The 25341-nt window shown below is 38.4% G+C and overlaps 1 protein-coding gene across 1 annotated transcript; it reads left to right on the top strand.

The window, feature by feature from the left end:
- Nucleotides 1–252: 252 nt before the first annotated feature.
- On the top strand, nucleotides 253–24496 carry LOC145785812 (collagen alpha-1(XII) chain-like). The gene is made up of 26 exons (XM_082597522.1): nucleotides 253–369; nucleotides 718–869; nucleotides 1219–1321; nucleotides 1751–1920; nucleotides 3608–3770; nucleotides 4038–4157; nucleotides 4917–5087; nucleotides 5975–6091; nucleotides 6398–6555; nucleotides 6863–7001; nucleotides 7197–7330; nucleotides 7805–7949; nucleotides 8534–8670; nucleotides 9350–9494; nucleotides 10145–10281; nucleotides 10869–11016; nucleotides 17702–17850; nucleotides 18242–18321; nucleotides 19305–19380; nucleotides 19997–20124; nucleotides 20540–20666; nucleotides 21137–21291; nucleotides 21758–22021; nucleotides 22722–22812; nucleotides 23652–23770; nucleotides 24357–24496. Exons 1-26 carry the CDS (start codon nucleotides 294–296, stop codon nucleotides 24445–24447), a joined length of 3495 nt encoding a protein of 1164 aa, XP_082453648.1. The 5' UTR covers nucleotides 253–293; the 3' UTR covers nucleotides 24448–24496.
- Nucleotides 24497–25341: the final 845 nt, after the last annotated feature.

Raw genomic sequence — 25341 nt, 5'->3', positions numbered from 1 at the left:
GGCTATTTTACCAAAATTCAAATAGGCTAACAAAGCACTTAATAATCTTTAATTTAATAAGCAGTAAAATCTATTTTAGCAATAACTAAATGATAAATTGCAGATAACAAAAAAATCACTTTTGAATGAAATGGTTACTGTTACAAATTAATGCAAATTTGAAGAATCTCTACATTGAAAAGAATTTGTCATTGCTTCAACTCGTTACTAACACTGGTGCCGCACAGAAGATAAAACGAACTGTTGCAAAGACTTGTCAGCTTACAATACCACATCCTCTCCGAAACTTAGACATGACGCAAATATTCGGCTGTGCCTTCTTCATTTTTGCATCATGCTTTGCAATCCAAAGTCAAGCTGAAGGTGAAGGTAAGCTTTAGTAAACGCAAGTCCTAGTCAGCAAAATCCGCCCTTATTAAATCTGCAGACGTTGAATCAATCAATGCAGAATTAACATAAAATTGACTGATCTTTCAAGCCGGGATCGCTACTGTTATGGCGTACAAAAGCGAATGTTTTATGTTTCAGAACCTCAACATCTTTATTTCCAGCATGGACTATCAAGTCCGTTCCACAAAACGGCTACTATTCATTTTCTATCTTGCAAAGTAGCCTACGTTTTAAGTTTAAATGACGTCCAAAATGCCTAATGTATTGCTTCACAAACTTTGGAATATTCGAATTCTGTAGCAAGTTAAAACTGTATTTTTCTTACAGTGATCTGCAAACAGCGTCCCATAGACGTCATCTTTCTTTTGGACGGATCACGAAGTGTTCGTCCCCGTAACTTCAAAACTATCAAAGAATATGTGAAAAATTTTACAAAAACTTTCAACGAAATTGGACCATCTGGAGCACAAGTCGGCGTGGTAACTGAAACATGTCAATAATGCGGAATAACGCAAACTATGATGTACTTTTACGATCTGCATTAAATGTTGTTTACTTTTATGCAAAGATATTTTCTGGGTAATACTTAAATTCAGATATACTGTACAGAACTATCCAATGCACCTTATTAATATGTAATTGCTCTTTGTGTTATGACATTCTCTTATGATTAGCAAGCTCACAAACATATGCAGCTTCAGTTTCCAATTGAACTCTTTGACATCACATCTCTTATGGAAATATTTTTTTTTGAAAATGTTTATCATAAGAAAAATTCTGTTTTTTTCGATGTTTTTCCAGCTTTTTTTCATCTAATTTAACTTACAGGTTCAGTTTGCTAGCAAGGTAAGAGAAGAAATTCAACTTAACCAGTACAAGACCAGACGAAAGCTATTCAAGGCAATTGACAGAATCAAATACATGAAAATGGGTATGTCAAAGCGAGCAATGTTACCTTTCTAAGCTATGTGATAATTAACTTGCTATACGCACCAAACGAAAAATAGCACAGGGAATTTTCAGGTAGGCTAAATATTTCTGAAAATAAAATAATAAAAGAATATCAATCTGTGTATTGGTGGTAACAAAAAATTAGTTGTGTTGGCCTAATTGATGTAATGTGTTGAGATTTTATGCTAACAACCTGAGTACGTGTATTGAAAATACACTTGAAAAGGAAAGTAAATAAAGGACTAAGAAACTTGATAACTTAAGTACATTTCTGTGCCGCCCAAAACACAATGTAAACTTTTGTTGCTTTTGTTTAAGTACAAAATGTCTGCTATATGTTACAACAAAGTCAGCGTTTACAAAGCACGATTTCTTTAACACCACGTCATCCTCTTTTCCGTCATCACAGGTACCATGACAGGTGAAGCGCTTAAATTTTTAGTCACTCGATCTTTGACGCCATCGCACGGCTCTCGACTCGGCAACCCTGATGTCCATACACTGGCGCTCGTAATCACTGATGGAAAATCACAAGATTATCATCGCGGAACGCTGACAAAGTGGCAACGTGAAGCAAAGGTATTGCACTTTTGCACCTTACTATGAAACGTCATGTCCAATAAAAGCGTTTAGCTTGAATATAACATGATTAGAAACAATAGGCATATTAGGCTATGCCGTTATCTGGAAATCACTCACGATTCGGTTTGGTTTTTGAATCTTTATCCTCAGACTGACAAAACCTTGATAGGTTATTCCTGGTAGTTTCGCATACTTGTAGAGGCTCTTGACGCAGAACCGGTTACCGAGATTGGCAGAGTGAAGTTTTCCGATTGTTGAAGTGTTGTTGCCGGGGAATTATTCCATTCACTAGGTGCTGCTGAATGGAAAGCAGTTCTAAAATGCGTAGCTCAAGCGCACAACCCGAGAGTCGAACCAGCGCCGCGTGATCTTGAGCTGGGCGCGTAACCACTGATCTAACGGGGCGGATTAATCCTCACGGTAGACTAACTGTAAAACAGCAGCTATGGTTTTGTAGCTGTAAAGTCTCTAGTCACTGCAGTTTTTATTTCTCTTAATGACTACTTCATTCCGCCAAAGCTCGTTATTTTGTATATATACTATATCAAAAAAAAAGGTTGCTTCACGCCCCAGATGTTACATCATGTCGAAATGTATTGAAGGTAGCTTATCCCCCAGCCATGGAAACTTGTAGGAATGCTTTTTCGTCCTAACGTAACTGTCTCTCAAAAAAACACAATGAAGTTTTCAAAGTCTTTGGTTTATTCAAATTTAAAATAGAACCAAGGCTTGCCACACTAGCCACTCTGCCAAAGAGCTAGTTCAATTCAATCTCACTGTCACAATCAATGTGCAAGGCGTCGCGTCGGGCTGCTTTGCGTCTTGACAGAATGTGCTGTTTTCATTATGGAATTTTGAGCGATGTGTTATTATCGGGTATTGACCTGAAGTTACCTTTGAATGAGAAATCTGTATTATGTAACGCATTTCCAGAATCGTCTGTAAGCATGCAAATCTGGAATGTTCTGTTGTTTTTCATAATTTCTGAGCGTCGTTTGTCATGACGTCATAAGGATGTTTACCAGTAGATGTCCGATTGCGAAACATTTATTATGTAAGAATCTTCTACTCCTACGTGACATTCTTTAAACTTCTTTGGGCTTCTGCTTGTTTACGTTAATGCAACTTGACAGAACAATGTGACATTACGTAACCTTCTCGAAGTTACTAGACCGAAACAACCTTCTATAAATAGTGGTGTAATTTGTGTAATTATTATTATTGAGTTGATTATATTATTATGGGAGTTGTATGACGAGTTGATTACGAGAGTTGTGTTATGAGTTGTGGATTGGTAGTTGGTGCAGAAATTATTGTTGATTGAGAGTTGAAGTAATCGAATACAAGTAGATGAGAATTGGTGCTGATATAAATTGTGTTCGAAATTAGAGTTATTTGAGAAGCCGTTCGTTAAAGTCCTTCAAGAAGTTAGATTATCATTTCACTAGTGGAACCATTCGACATTTAATTGACTGCTTTTCGGTTATAACCTATTAAACTACGTCGTTGAATCTTTCCAAGTCTTTTTCCTGGTAAGAGATAGAAAGAAATCGTGACACTCATTGCATTCCCAGCAAACAAAAGTTTGCTGTTTTGAAAATGCATCGTGTTTTTTTGTTTGTTTTTTGTTTAAAACGCCCTTATCATGAGCATCTAAACAACGAGCTATTTTTTGTGTTCCTAGGATTTAGGTGTGGAGTTGTATGGAATTGGTATTGGAAGGAAGACAAATGACAAAGAACTACTAGAAATAGCCTCAGAGCCAAAAGAGGAACACCGATTTCACACGGATGACTTTGAAGGAATAAAGACAATTAGTTTGCAATTACAACATCTTGAAGTCTGCGGTAAGACATCTATTCTTGAGTTAAGCATAAGACACAGTAGGAAAATAGCGAGAGGATATACTTTTATTGGATGTTGCATTGGAGCACCACCGCCACCAAGTCACAAACGCTACACATTCAAAAGCAAATGAACTTTTTGGCCATTTCCACTTTAGGCGAGGTTAAACTCCAAAATATAACCTACGCTATAGCTACTTCGTAAAATACATCAAAAATTGTTACATAACGTTTGATTGGTGTCATTTTTTTGCATTAAAACTCAATTAGATGAAGATGAATGCTTGGATGAAGATACCTGTGAACAGATATGCAATAACACTATCGGTTCTTATACGTGCGACTGCAGGAAAGGCTACGAGCTGCAGAATGACGGAAAGACTTGTCAAAGTAAGCCATTCATATCGCAAATGCCAAGACATCTGTTTGCTAAAACTGGTTACTCAACAATAGGTTCATCTAACAGGCACTGCGCTTCATAATAGGATCACGTTATCCAAGTTATAATAGCCTACTGTGTATGAAAAAAGTTTCACAGAAAAAACTAATAGCAACATGGTATAGGCTATATCAGTACATGATGCACAGTAGGCTATATAGTAGCCAATACTCGGCAAGCGAAATACTAAGACCATATTCATGTAGCATATTTTTTTTTACTAAACATCGGTTTAAAAGTAAGGCCAACCTCAAATATTTACACAATAAAGTAGCCCACATCAAATATAGTTGCTAATTTCTAAAACCTCTACAGCCTGTTTCACCCTAAAAAGAGGATCATCAGAAGGTCCTGAAAAATATGCAAAAGCAATAAATCGGTAATACCTAAAAAGATATTAAACATGATAACCTTGTAATTTCCTCTGTTTGGCTTTTTGCTTGGCAATAAGCACTTTTTGTAGAATTAATAGTATTTATTGTTTACACAATAAAGTGTATGTTGGAAAGCTGCTTTTCATGTAATAGTAGCCTACGCTATTTTGCATAGCCTATAGTTGCACCACTACAGTAGAAATTTAGCCGATTCATTACACCCTTGAATCAGTTAACTGAGTGCAGAGGAAAGTCAAAATATAAACTAAAAACCCAAAAAACTTTAGACGAATACCAGTAGATCAAAAACCATTAACGGCACAACATTTTTTGCAGTTTTACGTTCTCCAATTCCTGCCCATCTCCAAACACCCACCATCACTCACACTACTTCTCAAATACAATGGGATCTTCCAGACGGTACAGACAATGATCTCATTCATCATTTCGTGCTTACGTATGTCAGAGCTGATGGTGGTGGAAAGGAAAAGCGTCTACAAATTTTTGGTACGAATTGGCTAAACATACGCTAGCAAAAGTTATTATACGGGTGGGCCAAAAGTAGGCTTACAGTTATAAAAAGTAGGGTTTGGGTCTAATAGTAAATTTATTATTTTCATGTGGGTACTTTTAAATTTCAAGAATGCTTGTTATATCTTACACAGAAACTGTTTAATCTCATGAAGTGTACCGCAGGTCAATTTACAGCATACAAAAAAAGTTTAATAACTGTAAGCCTACTTTTGACCCACCCTGTATTTCAGTAAAGCCGAGAAATTAAACGCATTTTTGCTTTGAACTAGTCTTGCAGTTCACGTTATCTTATTCAAATTTTCATTAAATTTATTTGCACAACAAAGCAAAATAATAAGACAAGCCTTGTTGTCATATCTTTATGTTAACAAACTTCTGTACATCATTCTTATCTACGCCATTCAACAGCAGGCTACATAATAACCTTGTTTCATCATCATCATCATCATAATCCATGTACGGTTTGCTCCCCACTAGTGGGGGTGGCCGATTGTTTCCGCGCAGCAATTGTTTTAATCCCTTTTCTCCATTTCACCCTGTCCCTTGCATCTTCCTCCTTCAGTCCGACTTTTTTAAATTCATTCTTCACTTGTTGTTTCCACGTTCTTCTTGGACGACCGCGTTTCCTCTTCCCATCCACCTTTAGATCTTGTGCCTTTCTAAGAAAACTTCCCTCCTCCCTCCTTATCACATGTCCATGCTTGGTAACTCACATGTTTATGCTTGGTAACTCAAAGCAATTCTAAGTCCACGGCAAAAAAACTATACTTCCTGTTAAAAACAACGAACTTAATTCGGAGATTAATGAATCATTCCACCACATCGAGTAGCACAAAACGCGAATACCTTTCCATATACAGGCAATCAAACAACCGAACTTACTGATCTTGATCCATCTACTGAATACAACGTATCAGTTTCATCTGTGAACGCAAATAGCTTGCCATCCACTCCGATTCGAAGAACTTTCACCACCTGTAAGTAGGCTAAACACTGAAATTTTTGGGTGTTTATCAGGATTATTATCTTTTAGTGCTGAAAACCGTGTACATCTACCGTTTTTACGGATTAATTTATTTTTTATCAGTAAAACGCCTTTTTAAAATAATTTTTTACTTGACACGATGTATTTTTTTCTGTAAGTAAGCTCGAGGACTAGCCTTATCAAAGAATGTGTGACGGCTCGCTCGGTTGCAGCTCCTCTGTTGAGACTTACCTCGAACCAAACACCAAGTTGCAACTGCACCATTGTATCGTAGCTTGATCATTGTCTATACTTCTAGTGGCTCTTGGCCGAAGTATACTAACGCTTTCTGATCCTACGATGACCACCATAACTGCTCGGTGGACATCCGCCGGAGGAGATGGCTTGACAGGATATAAGATCCTTTATCGAAAAGTTAGAAGTACAAATGGACAAAGTGGTGGAACAGAAAATGAGGTAAGCGAAAATTATTAATTACGATGATTGACCATCAAATAGAGCAGAAGGTTTGCGTAAAGGAGCCACGAGACTATAGACTGAGCTGCTTTTCATATCTGCTTGGTGTAGTCTGGAGAAACATCACTTAGCTGGGATGGCAAAAGAACAGGCGATATCGTCCTATACAAGGGTTCAAATAACAACAATGGTTGCAAAAGAGTTGGGCTGTGACATTGTATTACACAATCAATAAGATTAAATTATAAAGAGAAACCAATGATCATCTATTTCTACGTCTGCGTTACATGAAATGTGATCTTTAAAGGTTTTGAAGTTGGAATGTCCACCCAATATTCAAGAAATGACATTAACAGGATTGGAACCAGACTCCAAATATTCTGTTAAAGTGGTTCCTCTCCATGGACAACTTGAAGGGGATATAGATTCAAGAGAACTGAAAACAGGTTAGAAAAATAAAAAAAAATAATGCATGGTGAATTTCATGTCTCCCATGCTATAACGTTTGTCAAAAATATATTAATGTATCCCAACGGTATTTAGAACCACATTTCTAAATACACTGTAAAGCAGTGTTCAATTGAAAGAATAAAGCGAATTTGATGGACATTAGTTTCTTAATAGAATGTTTTCAACGTTAGCTTCTCTCATGAGCGCGGAAGTCTCTATCAGTGATACATCGTTATGCGAAGTGACAGCGGCATGGCAGAAAATTCCCTATGAAGTTACTAGTTGGTCGGTTTCACTGCTGGAAGAAAATGGAGATGTTGTTGAGGTAGGCGTTCTTAAACTTTGTAACCTCATGCTTGGTAAATTGTAGATTTTTTTACAGTCTAAGAGGTTTACACAGTTTACATGTATATCTCATTGTGCATGGGATACTTAGGTTGAAGCCAACAACACAATCGTTTGACGTTAAAAATATTTTATGTGATTACTTTAGATACTTTAGAAAAACTTTAGATACCCAGGCTTTGATTACTTTAGATAAACTACTTTAGATATATTTAATAATTTACACCGATAGAACTAACAATAAATTACTTTTTTTATGACATGCTAAATATTTGTATCGCATGTACTCTATTAGAGTTTGACCACGGGTAGTCTAACTTAATACTAGGACAAAATTAACTATTTTTTGTGCTGTCGTTAATGTTACTAATAGTTGTATGTTGTTCGCAACACAAAAATAGGTTTTGTTGTTGATGGTTAGTTATTCAAGCAAATATTACGTGATAAACGCTAGATGAAAGACGAGCCTGGAGATCATCTTTCTACAACTTTCGAAAATCTACGTCCTTTGAGATCATACACTGTCAAGTTGTTTGCTCATGTCACGGAACAAGGAGAAGATTTCATTACACCAGTGACAAATGCTACAGCAAGAACAAGTATGACAAGAACTAATTTGTACTAATAATAAACACAGGTTGTTTGTACACCCAGTCCTGATGAAAAAGGGTTAAACTTTTATTTGTTTAGTATCTCTTTGAAAGATTTGTTTTAAAAATCTAATTTGGAAAAGTATACAGTTTCAGTAACACTGAAAGACACAGCTGCAATACTATAATTTATCCCTGCCAATGTGTCTTGGAAGTAGTGTCCAACGAAAGTTTTCTATGCATAGTAGTAGGCCTACGTATGAGTAAAATACACTTTGGCCAATAAAACGAGTAAATTTGACCAAAAAAAAATTGGATGATACAAAATAACAGGTCTTGATTCAAACATTGGTGTGACCGTTACAATATTGTTACGTAATAAATGGTATAAAATTCTTGTCTAGGAGTTAGACAAAAATCCCTTGCTCTTCTGAAAATTTCACTAAGAGAGACACAGACTGTTAAAAAGTCTTAGATAATAACAACCACACAATAGGCCTACTTGTTTTGGCTCTCTGTGACGTTTTGCTTGGCTTTGAACACTCTTTATTTAGAGTCAATGCTATATATCATGTGTTTGCTTTGTTATGCAGAATCGCTCACTACTCCAGAAGTCAAAGTGATAAACAGAGCAACGACTTCACTAACGATTGAATGGTCTGACATCAATTTTAATGTTACATCATGGACCGTGAAAATCTTTCCAAAGGGCAAAAAGCGAAAGTTTAAGGCAAGTCTTGCAGACGCTAGACGGTGTATTGCCATGCTACATAGCTACATGTAATACGTAACCTACCAAAAAAAATATTTAAAAAAAGCACATCAAGAGCCCAGTAGCCTACTGTATATATTTTTCTGCGCTTATGATTAATGTTACTGTTAATGCACCATAAAAAGTAACCTCTCTGCACAAATAATTATCTATATTAAGTAGATTGAAAGGCAGAAAAGCCACTTTGCCTGTTCTCTTTCAAGTATGTCTTTATTGCTTTTTATCCAGCCCGGTAGCTCAATGGTTAACTGCTCGGCTCAAGATCACGCGGAGCTGGTTCGGCTCTCAGGGTGTGCGTTTGAGCAACGCATTTCAGGACTGCTTTCCATTCAACGGAACACTTCAACAACAATCGGAAAAACCTCACTCTGTCAATCTCCGTAACCGGCCCTGCATCAAAAGCCTCTCAAAGTATGCGAAACTACCAGGAATAATCTATCAAGGCTTTGTCAGGTTGAGGATAAAGATTCCAAACTAAACCAACTAAGTTTCTCATCAAGTAGACAAACTGTAATCTCTCGATAAATGTCAAGACGATGTTTGTTCGAGTGTCGTCGTCGTTTTCATCATAATATAAAGCCGACATTATGCTTATTCACCATTTTGCTAACTTGTTTTATTTCTGGGTGGTGTTTAGTTAATGGAAGTTTCAGGGGACACTCATTCGGCTGTTGTGGATGATCTTTCGCCTTCAACATTATACAAGGTTGAAGTGTATGGAAGGGTTACAGAAGGACGAAGTGTTCTGCTTAGTCCGAAAGGAAAAAGCAAAAGAAAAACAAGTAGGTTACTAATAATTTACTAATTTTCATGATCTTGATATACTGCAAATTCAACATCATCAGCTCAAAACTGTATAACAGCAAAAGTATTCCAACGCTTTCGTCTTTGAGTGAAATCAAAAATCGTAAGACATTGCTTTACGTCATAGAGGAAAAACGTTTGGACACATTATAGACTACAATTTTTGTTTCAGTGTTTTTTATCCATGCAGTACCGTTTACCAAATAGTTACTAGTTGGCAGTCGGCAGCCGTGGCCGAGTGGTTAGCGCGTTGGGCTCGCAGTCGATCGCCTGCATGTTCGACTCCAGCCACCCACACGTGCTGTTGTTTCTCTGGGCAAGAAACTTTACGACAATTGCCTCTATCCAGTGATCGATTTCGAGTAATGTACTACCGTATTTCGATTTTTTACCGATTTCGAGTAATGTACTACATCTACTAACCGTACTACCGTACCAAATTTAAGTCATAAATAGAGTAGACAACCGGAAACAGACATTGCCGTCGGCTGCAGCGTGGGTCAGGTGTACGTCGGAAGGCGTAGGCTACACCGATGCATAGCGCTCTCATGTCCGCTTTCCCGCCATGCAGGATAAATATATGAAAAAACAAATAGATGGATCTTTTTTCACAAAATAATTTACTCAGAACCGCTGAAAGCTCCACTGATGAAATGTACAGCTACTTCGGAAGCCACTATTACAGTTGAGTGGAGTGATATCAACACAGAAGTAGATTCTTGGATTGGAAAAATATTTCCAGAAAAACAAGAAAACGATAACAAGGTTCGTTTCGTTGCTTTTAAGTAAAATTTCAAAAAATTGGCTGCATTGGAACTGCTCAAGCTTCAACTCAACAAGAAGACACTCGATCACCAAGATGTAGGCTTATGCGATTAAATGAAGGGAGAGAATGCTACAGTATGTAGGCCTATGGGCCTATGCTTCTAAACTACGAAAACAGAGTAGGTCTAGTTTGCGCTTGATACGCGTTGGGTCAAAGGAACTCACTTGGTTTAGTTTGTCTCAGTTGTAAGTGATTGCAACAACAAAAAAACAGACAGGGAAACCAATACAGCACCACAAAACAATAAAATAAAAGAATGCAGCACGTAGGTATATATACTAGAGGCAATTATGAACTTTTAGTCAAAAAGTAAAGTAAAAGCTGATACTGCACTCTATGATAACTTATAGCGATACCCTGGTTCAGAACCACAGATCTAAGCTGAATACACCAGTCTAAAAGATTTTTTTTTTTATAAATTTCCATAATTTATAACATTTTGTCATAACTGAGGGTTCTTGGTAAAGTAATAAATACCAAAGACAAAGTCACCGCGCGCCAAGTCATTCATATAGTATTATTGCAGACATTTCAACAAAACGGGGACGAATTCCAATACGAATTTCTTGAATTGGCGCCGGCAACCACCTACATAGTTGAGGTTGTTGGGAAAATAACTGTTGGAGATTCCGATCAACACGTCAGCACCAAAGCCAGTGTTTCTTGCATGACAAGTATGACGTAGGCTAATAGCTCATACATTTTAGGCCTGACCTACTACAGTATTTGCTTGTCGTCACAATCTATCCTGGATAAAAAAATAATTGAAGATCTGAGTTTAAAAGCTACTTGTCACATTTTGTGAAAAATGAGTTGTCACCAAAAGTATGTTGTATAATGGCCAATGCCCGTCCTCTCGCAAATTTTAATTGAAACGACGACTTGGGCTAATTTCGCCACAACACACGCTGGTGTTTGCTTAGAGATTGTTGTATTTCCAGACGTTTAATATAAAATAAACAATAATAATTGTAGCGATAGCCAACCAAGTGAGTAAACCATTTACCCATTTACCTCTTTTACTTACTCATTCAGTGTATAAAAGCAACGCAATATATAGTAAGAAAGAAACGCAAAACAATCAACTAAGGAACGTGGTACAGAACGCTCAATTGATTACACGCGCAGTGCGGTAGTAACAGGGAGTCGAACCGAACCCGAACCGGATTTTTGTAAACCGGTTTTGGTGCGATTTTGTCTGAACCTTAGCCGGAACTGAACCGAAAATTTGAGTTAGCTTAAACCCTAACCGAACCCGAACCGGTTGAAAAAAGCGGTTCACTCCAGCATTACGTCATTGTTCGCATTATGGTAAGTGAAGTTGTACGTAGCATGTTGTTATCTTGGAGGCCACATTGTACGGATGAAATATAGCCTATTCCGTAACACAAGATCCACTATCATCCTATCATCGATGCTTAAGAGAGGAATTTTTGAGGTAAACAACTTCTGTTCTGTGACATCATAGACAATATAGTTTGATTGTAACTTGTGCAACAAACAACAAAGGCAAGTTAATTGAGCAAAGTAGTGTTGAGATCAGTGTTGCCAATCTTGAGGTTTTCACGCCCAATTGGGCTAGTTAGTAGTTGGGCAATAGTAGGCCTAGGCCTAATTTTATCGGACCCGAACCGGAACTTATAAAACCGGTTTTAAGTTTCTTCGAACCTGAACCGGAACTGAACCAAATTTTGCAACAATCTTTGAACCAGAACCGGACCCGAACCGGAAAAATCAAACGGTTCGACTCCCTGGGTAGTAATCAATTCCAACGTCTGTACCAGAAAACGCTGAACTGTGATTATGTAGTGACGCTGGTCACGAGTTACATATATTCAACGTAAATAAAATGACGACTATAACACCTCCCCCGATAATTTTTATACACAAAGAAAAATATGAACAAGACACCGAATTAAACAATAACTCTCAAAGTCCGAAACGGGCCGGAGGTCTGCGGCGACGGCTCGACCTTCGTGGGTTGTGTGGCCCGAATTCCGGTACAGTCGGTGTGTCGTCCGAGTCCGTTCGAGCTGAGGTGGAGACAGCGGAGGAGTCGACTGTTGGTGCAGGAGTTTCTCCCGGCTCCTGGTCCTCCGATGATGCATAGCGAGGTTGCAGTTGGTCCATATGGCGCCTCCACGTCGGACCATGTGGTAGCAGACGTACCAGGAAGATTCAGCTACCCTGTCGCTTGATCACCTCGGCTGGAACCCAAGGAGGATCCTGGCTCCGTCGTGGAGTGAATGATAGCGCGTAACAGGGATCTCCCGGTTTGAAATGTCGTTTTGTAACTTCAGAGGCGTCCGTGTTGTGAGGGTTTTGTCGGGGTACCACTTCAGACGGTGTGGGGAGAAGCGTGTCGATCTTGGTTCGAATCTGACGATTGTTGAGTAATTGGCTTGGAGAATAGCCACTCGGAGTGGGCGTGCGTCGATACTGCTGTAGGAATTCCAAGACTGCTTGTTTCGGGGGCAGGGACGATTTGCGAAGTGCTTGCTTGAACATACGTACGAGGTGCTCCGCCGCTCCATTGGTTTCCGGATGGTAAGGGGCACCCGTGATGTGCACCATACCCCTCTCCTTACAGAAAGTTTGGAATTCTGTGGATTTAAAAGTAGTAGCATTATCGGTAACTATAGTATGGGGATAGCCGAAATGAGCAAAATCTTCTAGCAGGTTGATAGTAGCTGTTGAAGATAAGGAAGTAGTAGCATAAATACAAGGGTATTTAGAAAAAGCATCAATGCTGAGTAACCAATGGTAACCCATGAATTCTACCGCATGATCTATGTGTAAGCGACTCCACGGTGCTTCTGGAACCGTCCATGATTGGACCTGGGTTTTAGATTGCGGTTGATATTCGCCACAGGTACTGCACTTGTGACAAAGTTCCGCGATGTCTCGATCGATGTTTGGCCAGTAGACGGATGTCCTTGCCAACTGCTTTATTCTCTCAATGCCGAAATGTCCTTCATGAAGCAACTGAAGGACGGAAGGACGGAGTTTGGAAGGGATGACCACTCTGGAACCGTAAAGTAGACATCCGTAACAAGTAGAAAGAGAGTCTGCGTACTTACGGAACGGTTCGACCGGGTCTTGTGGAGAAGACTTGGCCGGCCATCCCTCATGAATGAAACGCATTACCGTGGAAATGATAGGATCTTTAAGAAGATTCTTTACGCAGTGAGGCGGCATCTGGGGTCTGGACCTGCAAATCCAAAGCATCGATAGCACAGACGATATCAATGTCATCCGCACTTTCCTCTTCATCGAAGACTTAACCCCTCCTGCTGGTAAGCGACTCAAAGCATCAGCGTTTTGATGATCCTTTGTCTTCCTGTACTCAATAGTGTATGTAAATTGCGACAAAAAAAGTGCCCAACGAGCCAAACGATTTGCTGCCAAAGAAGGTGTCGATTTGGTCGGGCCAAAAAGACTAAGCAATGGTTTATGATCTGTGACCAAAATGAATGATCTACCAAAAAGATATTGATAGAATTTCTTTAGCGCAAAAATTATCGACAAAGCCTCTTTCTGAATTTGACTATAGTTTCTCTGCGAAGCTGTTAATATCTTTGAAACGTTTGCTATAGGCCGTTCTGTGCCATCTGGGTAACGGTGAAACAAAGTAGCACCGATGCCCACACTAGAAGCATCACATGCGATACCTACCTGAAGTGAAGCATTGAAATGTGTAAGAACCTCATCAGTAGAAAGATAATGCTTCAGCTGAACAAAAAGAGTTTTCCTCTTGTTTTCCCCATCTCCAAGGAATGTCCTTTTTCGTGAGATGGTATAGTGGTTCTGCTACAGTAGAAGCGTTCAACGGTAGAAACTTCGAATAAAATTGTAAGGAACCTAAAAATGAACGAAGAGAAGATACGTCAGTGAGGGCAGACATCTCCAGTACGGCGTTTACCTTGGGACCTTTGGAGATGCCCTGCCTGGACAAAATGTGTCCGAGATACTCTACCTGAGGTTGTGCAAACTTACACTTGTCTTTCCTACACCTCAGGCCTTTTGAGTGAAGTCGATCGAGGAGCCGTCTAAGATTCTGGAGATGCTCCTCAGCAGTAGTGCCACTGACAAGAATGTCGTCTAGGTAGACTGCAACCCCTGGAAGGTCGGCTGTAAGGTCGTCCATGATCTTCTGAAAATAACCTGGAGCAGAAGATATACCAAAAGGTAAAACATTTTGTAAAAGTACGCCACGGTGAGTGCTTAATGCGAGTCGTTTTCGACTGTCAGGACCAAGTCGAATCTGATTGTAGGCATCAGCCAAGTCTATCTTGCTGAAACCGTACCCACCACCCAACTTTTGCATTAAGTCTTCTGGTAAGGGTAACGGGTGACGATGGGTCTCCAAGGAAGGGTTCACCCTGACTGAATAATCGCCACATATGCGTAACTTGGCCTTCGCTTCTGAAGAGTTTGAAGGCTTACGGACTGGAACAACCGGTGTGCCCCAATCGCAAAACTGAACTGGTGTCCATACACCACGTGCAATGCCCGAATCATAGGCTTGTGCTAAGTCCTCCTTTAGCGCGAAAGGTACAGGCCTAGGTTTGAGAAAAACAGGTCTAGCATCAGACTTAAAATCTATGTCTAGTTCATAATCTCGTAAGCACCCGAGTTCAGGCTTAAAAACATCTTTGAACTCGTCACATAAGAGGGAGCATGCTTTCTCCAGACTCTTATCAGGCTTGTCGCATGACTGGATACTCTGTAAAGTAGAACAGTTAGACAGAAGGAATTTATCGATAGAAATTCCAAAAGACGAGATTGCATCACGACCTAGCAAGTTCAGTCCTTTGACTGTCGTGACTACAAAAGGAATATTTTCTGACCTTCCCGTGGAAGGACAAGTTACCTGGGCCGTGAAAGAACCCGTGATTGGTACTAGATGCTTGGTAGCAGATTGGAACTGCGACACTGGTGCTTGCAATTGAGGTGCGCCTACCCGAGTCCAGACGTCGTTGGAAAGGAAATTTTCATTTGTAGCAGTGTCCAGTTCTAAGTGTGTGGTTACCGAATTAATGGAGATCGGTACTTCCAACTTTGAATTTCGAGGTTTTCTGCAAGAACTAGAAAGCATGTTAATTTCCTCGATACAATTTACCTTAGAAGGTTTGAACTGTCTAGCTTTCTTTCGACAAACACTCTGTAAGTGTCCCGTAATATTGCAGAAATGGCAAGTGGCTTTCTTAAACCTACAGTCATTGGCGTTGTGGTTGGAATTACCACAGCGATAGCATTCTTTATTTTTAGAAGAAAAGAAAGTACCTGTAAGTTGCCTAGTTTTTGGAGGTTTGCTGATGGTCCTTACTTTCGCAACTGGTGGTGGTGGAGTGCTGTAAACAGTTTCTTTGGCCACCTTGGCTGCCTCTTCGGTTTCTGATGCAACCTCCACCGCATGTTTGAAAGTAAGTTCATCAGCTCTGATTTTGAATAACGCCTTAAGCACCGCCTCGTTACCTATTGAACAAATAAAACGAGTAGGTAAAGCTTCGTCCAATGGATTTGAAATGGACGAGAAGTCACAGGTGGCAGCTGCCTGGCGTATGCGGGCGGCTAGTTCTTGAGCTGTTTCACCGGGCTTGCGCTTCATTTCGCTCCAGAAACGGAATCGCTCCCTCACGATGAAGCGTTTTGGGTCGAATTGTTGAGCCATGTAATTTGTAATTTCCGTCATGGTGAGATCGTTGTCTTCTTTTGGGTTTGTTTCCTGCGCAGCCAAATTTGTTAACATTTTGTAGATTGTAGGTGATTGATTGGTGAGAAAAACCTGCGGCATTTTGTCTTGTGCGACTGAATGTGCTGCTACAAAGGTGTTAAACATCTTCCAATAGTCTGCCCACAATTCAGTGGTGGCATCGAACGTTACGAATTTAGGTAAAGATACCTGCTGTTGTATTGTTGTTGGTTGTGGTCTTGAAGTTTGGGCTCGCATTTCTCGTAGTTGTTCCATGAGTAGTTTCGTCTGATCTTGGTGACGTTGCTCTTGTTCTCGGTGACGTTCTTCTTGTCTGGCAATTTGCTCCTTCGTCTGGCGTTCTTGGTTGGCAATTTGTTCCTTCGTTTGGCGTTCTTGGTTGGCAATTTGTTGTTGCAGGACTTCGATCAGCTTCTCCATGTTTCTAAAATCCTGTAGAAATTCTGTAAAGATCCTGCCGATGACGCCAGTTAAATGTCTGTTGTATTTCCAGACGTTTAATATAAAATAAACAATAATAATTGTAGCGATAGCCAACCAAGTGAGTAAACCATTTACCTCTTGTTACTTACTGATTCAGTGTATAAAATCAACGCAATATATAGTAAGAAAGAAACGCAAAACAATCAACTAAGGAACGTGGTACAGAACGCTCAATTGATTACACGCGCAGTGCGGTAGTAATCAATTCCAACGTCTGTACCAGAAAACGCTGAACTGTGATTATGTAGTGACGCTGGTCACGAGTTACATATATTCAACGTAAATAAAATGACGACTATAACAGAGATAAAATATTTAAACCTTTTAAACAAACTTTAACTTACTTTTACTCAAAAGTCGTATACTTGACTTGAGTAGTTCTCTCAGGTCTTCATTTAACTTAGACCTACTTATTGCAATAAGAAATGTACCACGATGTAACTAAGGCAAAAACTTGAATGACTAAAAACGTGAATACATATTTGCGTAAGAAGACGTGTGGATACTGAGTATGTTTTAGGAATTGTTACACTTGATTTTTGGCTCGATACATAATAATCACAAATTCTGTCCGATTTTCCGCTTAATAGGTAACTTACGATCATCTTAATGGCATGATCATCTTATTCGAATCCAACTGCCTGGCAATCAGCCAACGCACAATAACATTTCCAGTTTCCTGCGGTCAATGAGGATACTGAACAAGGCCGTTGACAGGATAATTTGGGCCCGGTACCACTGAAAGTTTCGGACTCCAAAGGAAGACCCTTCTAAGAAAAACGCACTGAGAAAAACGCACTGAGAAAAACGCACTGAGAAAAACGCACTGAGAAAAACGCACTGAGAAAAACGCACTGAGAAAAACGCACTGAGAAAAACGCACTGAGAAAAACGCACTATATTCAACAAATGCAAAGTGGTTTTTCAGGTTCCCTGGCCCCTTGGAAAGGTTACGAGCCTCTAGTCTAAAATCAACCCAGGCATGATGCAAAACTACCTCTTGGACCTCTCTTGTCAACGCTACTGACACTGAGTACAAATTACACAGCTAAAAACCATACACGTTAACAAGAACGAATGCCCTGTTGAACAAGTGATTGCCGAGGCTAGAATCGTAGCAAGTGCATACTAAGTAAAAGCAATAAATCGTTTTTTTGCAGATCCAGCACCTCCGAGGAACTTAACAGTAATTGAAAAGGGAACAGATTACTTAGATATTGCATTTGACGTTCCCCCAGGAGATGTGGACTTTTATGAAGGCCAATGCATTTCACAAGGCAGAGGTCCACAAACACCAATAAAGGCAATCGTAAGTTGTTTTATGACATCATGCTTCATAAAGATAAAGAACGTGTCCCAGCAAATTATTTGGCTTACTTCAAAAAAAGTGGACAAACGTGAAAGATGTTATATTTAAAAATGACACAAGTAAAGCACAACTTCATTTTTAACGAACGACTCAGATCATACAACCATGTAAAATGGCAATGTTGTTTGACTGGGATGGTTTAAGACCTGCAAGCTAATGATACAAGCGGTTACTAATCGTTGATTGGTCACGGGAGTGTTTACCCACCTTCAGTTCAATTTAATAGATTGTGACAGTTCAATCAACCTAAACTTAAAGTGCTGAACATTGAAAATCAAGTACGGCGTTGGCCTGACGTTCTTAAACGTAGATTAATACAATATTTTTACAGTTCATTTCAGACTCTGTGATGCAGTGCAACAGTCTTGATCCAGCGATCTCCTACGATATTAACCTCATTTCTGTCTATCGGTAAGGAACTAGCAATATGAGAGTTTAACTCTTAAAATTTTAATGCTGTTTATTATATACTGTACAAATCAGGAGCTCACTTGTCACAAGGGTACTGGTTTAGTTCAGAGGTATAAGCATCCGCTATTTTGAAAGTAGCGCGCTATCACTACTGCTACAATATGCCAAAAAAGCTGCGCTCCCGCTACTGGTTACCAGTCGATGAAAAATAACGTGCTACCGCTTCCGTTATTCGGACGAAAAGTAGCGAGTACTACCGTTCATTTTAAGCGCTATTTTTGTCTTAAACTGACACTGAAAAGTTCCATTCAAGAATCTTGAAAAGCCAAAATGACCTTGAAAACGAATTATTCAACACCACATTGATTTACACTGCCGTTTTAACGTTACTGTGGAAAACAAATTGTATGTGAGATTTTACGATTAAAGAAAATGGAGCGCCTAGCCGCTACGGCTACATTAAGAAAAAATGGCATTGCTACTGCAGCAGCTACTCTAATAGAAATACGGCGCCGCTATCGCTACCAAAAAAGTAGCACGCTACTGCCCACTTCTCGTTTAGTTCAAGATTATAAATGTTATAGATCTGTTTAAAGAAGCACAATACTATAATTTGTTGCAGTTTTTCTTCACTTTCTTGTTCATCCCTATAATGAAATTTAGAATAAATGGAAAGAATTTAGCACTGGCCAAGTGGCCATGCTTTTATCATTGATATCTCCATGTAATTTACCAAAAACTGGTTCATTATTATTTTAGTTTCAAAACAAGTAAGGTTATTCCTTTGAGACATGAACTCGAAAAGTTGACTAACCGTGTGCATAAAATAATAACTTACACAAAAATTAAAAAAAGTTATTGTAATTCACAATAACTTAAAAATATTGGCAATAAAAACCTTTCTATGGTGATATTATCAAATTTGTGCAGATGACTCTTCTTTTCTTAGGCATCTAGTAATTCATTTCATCGTTGTTGTTCAGAAATCGAACAAGCAAATTAGCTTCCACATCATCCACAACCCTCACACCGAAACCAAGCGACTTGCTTTTGGAAGAGGTAAAGGAAAGAATTCGAACATTTCTCTCGGGCGTAGCACTTTCGCATATTTCAAATAAATTTTATTTGACAAATATTCCAGTCTTAAACATGGCAAACATGTTAAAAATGTCTAACTATTCTACATTCCAGTGCGAATGTCCAAATAGCATTTCACCAAAAAGAGGTAGGGCTTAATTCGACCTCATAGGCTTATAGTGTGTGTGTATCACTTTGCTTTACCACGTTTGCTTCGTTGGTGCATATGTTAAATCTCTGACTCTTACTGCGTTACTTCTCAGACAAGTTTAATTTGTATTTTGAGTCTCCAACCACGCCTTGCTTATTTAATTTAATATTACAAAACACAGATTTAACTAATTAATAGCAATACTAACTTACTCGGTAGGCTAATCATAAGCCAACCCGATTTTTTAATTTTTAAGCAAACCTTATTTATTTTGTCCTTATTGTTATTATTTATTATCACCTTATTTATTTTGTTTATGTTTATTATTATTAATCAATGTTAAAATGATTCTTTAGTTACTGGCAGAGTAAGATCAGTAGGCCTAACAGCTTGTTTTGAAAAGGTTTCCTTATCTTTTAAATTTGTAATCATTGTTTTATATCCTAGCCGACTACGCATTCGATCAGAGCAGAATGGAGTGCACCAGATACAGGAGATGTTGACTTCTACTACGTCACTTTCAATTCATCTTTGGAAGATGTTCAGGTGAAGATTGTCAACGGTGGACAGACCACGTGAGTAAAGACTACAAATTTAATTGTAAATTGACGTAGGCTACTCCATGACTAACTTAAAATCATGGAACATCTAGTTCGAGTCTATTACCATATATATCATAAGCTTTATGAATTGCGAACATAACCAAAAAACTTGTTTTTATTTCAACTGTTATTACTTTTGAGGCTTTAAACACAAGCAAATCTAAGGAGTCACTAAATAACGTATTTCTTTCCCCTGCCAAAAAAACAAAACAAAATAAACAACAAAAGCTCCCTCAGATCCATTAAAAGTTGTTGGTATGTTTAGTGCTCAACTTTACATAGATTAATTTAAAATTTTACATTGTTGACGCTCTGGCGTTTCCCACCCCAAATTGTTTTCAAGATCCGTAATCAACAAAACCACACAATTTTTTGTACTTCTATCCAGGACTTTGCTTACAGACCTGGAACCAAACACCGAATATTGGGTGAAAGTTCAAGCAGAAATTAATGATGAACAAAGTCCCCCTGAAGTTGCATCAATAAACACTTTAAAAGACCGATTAGATTTACAGGTGAATTTTACTTATTTAAATGTCGTAAACAAGATTAGAAAGTACAGTTCAGATTACTCGGCAGTCTGCAGATGCTCGATCGTATTTATAATATTGCACAAGAAATGCCAATCACACAAATATATGTTTAAACAATTTGTTTAATTACTGTACAAAAAGCTAACAAACAAACTTTGCGTCACAATTTTTTTGTTTTTGTAACGCATGAAAGCTTCACAACCTAAACCGAACTAACCGTAAGCCTCAATGGGCTATATTCAAACTAAACTTTTCGTGTTGCCAGAAGGAGAATACATTAAAAGCTGCTGAAAGGTCTTTCGATGGAATAGGTCGTTTCAGGTTTGTCCTACTACTAGTTGACAGAACCGACATTAACCGTTCCATGTTCAAGTGCTTCAGCGAAACACAAATTAACATGTTGAGTCTCAAAGTTATAAAAAAAAAAAATTTTAACATAAATTTTGTTGCAGATTGATGGCATAGGATTTACAACCATAAACGTTTCGTGGACTCCGTCTTCAGTTCCCCACCTGAGGGCTTATTGTTTGCGATACTCCCCGACCTATTTGCCACAAAACGAAAACGACTTAAAACTATCACCAGACGTATTATCACATTCTCTTACGTAAGTAGGCTACGTGTGGGGTTGAGTATGAAGCTAGACTAGTAACTAACATGGATTTTTTTTAACATGAGTTGTATTTGTAAGAACTGATCTTTTCAACGCAACATTTACCTGCAATCACTGAAATATTATTTTGGCTACTTTACCACCAATAAAAGAGCAGGCAGTTTTGCTCCACAAGTTTTATTGCCGCATAAAGGTGAAAACAAATTCAAGCATGTTCTGCCATTTTGTTCGATTTTTACAGTCATATATAGCTTTCTTGTTCAAATTTTAGTTGAAGCCTGCTTTGATAAGATCTATTTCAACTAAATATTTCTTTAAATACCAAGTAGTCTACATACAACTTTTACACTCGGGTTATAAAATATGTGAACAACAGTCTTTCCTGTAAGTGTCTTGTTAGTGGTTGAGTAATAATATGTTGACGACTATCTCCTTTATCAAATGGTCTGTTTGTGTGCAGAAACTTAGAAACGGCAACTGAATATACGATCGCTATCGATGCACAATATGCGAAGAGTCGGTCTGACGAAGTTGAAAAATTTGCTACAACCTTGGCGTTACCCCCGATTGGTCCGTTGTCCTTTGCCAATGTCACTGAATCGAGCGCTGTTGCTCACTGGTTACCGCCAGAAGGAAATCCGATTCCAGTTAGTTATATTGTGACGTATTTTACCGGAGAAATGACAGCAAGAACTGTGGAAGGCATTAAAACAACTTACTTATTGTGAGAAACTAATTGTATCTCTAATATTAATTATAGAATATGCGTAATTGTTTGTGTAGATGACACAACTTCACATTATCGAGAAATCCAGAATTTAGAACAACTGTGATAAATGAATACCGGTAACTCTTCATTTTCGATTAGCTTTAATTACACTGTGGAGTTTAGCGGTCCAGGTAAAGTCCTCTCTGCTCTAGTAAGCTTAACTTTCATATCATTGCTTGCGCGATCGTTCAAATCAACTGCGAATCAGTAATACTATGCTGTAATTCAATGAAACAGTATACAAAAATTACTCTTCCAGCCTTTTCACATCTTGAAAAACAGTTTGCTTGCAAATTTTTTCCCTGACGAAAGTATTTGTTGTGGTTTAGCAAAAACGTCATATTCCTTCTCTTTTAAACAGCGATAAAGCTATGATCAATAAAATTATAAGTACCGTTTATAAAACTTTTTTTTTGTCAATTCTTTTAATTAAATTTAACTGTATGCACAGCCTATTAAACGTCATATATCGAAAGTTGAATTGCACGTTAAATATTGGGCTATAATGCTAAGAACAATGTCACTTTAAAGTCTCCTAAAAACTTAAGTTCTCAACCTCAAAACGCTGAGAACCTCTGGTTTTTAATTTGTTTTAGAAGGTTATTGCAAGACATACTGTACAGCATATGCGATTAAAATAATTATTATTGTTTAGAATGGAAGCGCTCGATGCAGACACCCTGTACAATGTAACTGTTGTGGCGTGTTATCCTGAGGATCTGATTAGTCAGCCGATTGATGGCAATGTGAGTAAAGTATTTCAATTCGTTTAACTTAATGTATCACTGTTTCTACTATCCCCGTTAGCAAGGTGAGGCCCATACTTGATCCAAGCATCGATGGATGAGAAAATAAGATTCTCATTATACTAAGCCTTCAGCACTGAGGAACGTAGAGTGGCCAGTTTCTTTCTCTCGGCCGCCTTTCCTTCAGCAACTACGCCTACCCAAATTATTACACCCTGGGTAGAGGTGAGCGTTGTTTTTCAACAACCAGCTTAAGCTGAGAGTTGAACCAGGATTGCATGATTGTAAAGCGAGAGCCTTATCCTCTACGTCTACGCCATGCCACTATATCTAGCAAAGGTTGCTATAACTTTGCTAGGTGAGGTGCGGTAGAGAATCAGAAAATCTTTTCTTCGAAATGGACCACTGCAACTTGGTTTTCAAATAAGCATTTTAAAAATGTAAAATGGATGAAGTACGCAAAGAGTCAAGCTAAAAAGAGTTAAATATAAGCTTGAAAGATCTGAGGAAATGTATCCTAAAAAATGGTAATGTTTCGTCGCAAAATATTGTATTTTATTCACTGTTTTTGGGTATGTCGTGTGACTAAATGGCCTCCCATAGATTTACACCACACCTGCTTTCGTTTACTCGGCATTAAAAAAAAAAATGTTTGAATTTTCTATAAATAGATTATGACATTAGTATACGCACTGAAATAAAACATCAACACGAAATCACTGCACGTAGCATTGAACGTTATTTTCGTGACATTAATAACATTTATATTTAGCCTACATTTGCTTTTATAGACTCTGTAAGATAACGATATATTATGTAACTGGCATTATATACAACAGGTAACGACGTTGTCTCCAGATCAATCGCAATGCTCTTGTGCCACGTATTTACAAGCACAATCTAAAATGCAATCAGCCATCACAAGGATGATGCAACAGATGGATGATTTAACTGGCATGTCAGTAAAGACGTGTTGATTGCGTATTTATTGCAGAATCCATAAAACATATTTCATCATTATCCATTCAGTCGATTTCGATTCTTAGTCACTTTGTGAATCTTCATCCTCCAAAGCTTTCGATTCCTCGCAACATCATTTAGCTCTTCCATGTTCATCCCGCTGTCATTCATTATTGTATCGACACTTAAAACATCTTTATGCTGCAACGTATTCCCAGAAATCCTCCTATCACCCAGAACTTTCTAAATTGAAAATGTTACTTTAAAATACCTAACTTGTTTCAATACAATACAGGCTGCTTGATCGTTGCAATGCCGTTATAGAAACAGTTGCCTCCTAATGATTTAATTATGGTTTTTGAAAAACTTTCTGATACTGTTTTGGAGGCATTAATTAAACATCATTGCTTTAGAAATTTTCCTTACCATCCTGAATGCTTTAAATTGTCAAAAAACTACAATAAAGTTCTGCTGTAATTCCTAAAGCAAAGGCTAAACCAGCTTTGCTTCATCAAATGAGTGCAAAACTTAAATGAAGGCTACTTAAAAAAGATAATATTGCAAATTTTATCTTTTGTTTACAGAATTGGTGAATTGAAAATGGCTCTTTCTCAAAGCCAGCAATCAAACGGCTCAAGAAGAAGCAAAAGAAATCAAAACTATTATCACAATTGAAACAAATGATGTAAAAATTCACTAAAGAAATGCAATGGTAGAAAGCAAGATGCGCTTTCAAACTTAATTTTGGTCTTTAAGGTATCACGCACGGTACCACAAGTTTCAAGACAAAGATGTTGTTGTATTTACTATAAATGTATTTTTCTATGCGGTTGATACAACTCGGAGCTGTTTCTAAAATTGTCTCTTTTTCATTATGCGAGTAGGCTACTCATAGCTATACCTTGTCTCTACATGGATGACATTCTTGCTAAAAGCCTACAGACACGGAACAGGAAACGAAAAGATGACGGTCAATCAAACAGCTAGTGAAATGCAGAGCTTAAACTTTTCGAAGCCACAAACGACGTACAAAATGTGTAAAAGCACTGTGTAGGCTATGGTTTGGTTTGGTTAGTTTTTGAATCTTTATCATCGGACTGACAAAGCTTTGATAAGTTATTCCTGACAGTTTCGCATACGTGTAGAGGTTTTGGTGGAGGGCCAGTGGTTACCGAGCTTGGCTGGGTAAAGTTTTCGATTGTTCAAGTGTTATTGGCAGGGAATTATTTCATTTACTAGGTGCCGCTAAATGGAAAGCAGTCCTTAAGATGCGTTGCTCAAGCACACACCACGAGAGTCGAACCAGCGCCGCTTGTTCTTGAAGCTTCTTCACGAAGTCACTCGCTAACCAACCAAGCTATTGGGGCGGACATACTCAACAGTAATCAGGAGATATAAATGCATTGCTTTAATTGTAGCCAACAGCGCTTCTTATACTTTTCCCTTGTTGACCCTATCTTGAAATCACCAATTAGTTCTTGTACCCAGGGTATATGGAATGAAATGGAAGACGTTTTTCACGTCTTCTATCTTGATAGTTTCCTCCACCCAATTTCTATTTCATCATAA

Source organism: Aplidium turbinatum, chromosome 16 (assembly GCF_918807975.1).
Source record: "Aplidium turbinatum chromosome 16, kaAplTurb1.1, whole genome shotgun sequence".
NCBI classification, from domain to species: Eukaryota; Metazoa; Chordata; class Ascidiacea; order Aplousobranchia; family Polyclinidae; genus Aplidium; species Aplidium turbinatum.
This window is presented reverse-complemented; position numbering and strand designations above follow the sequence as displayed.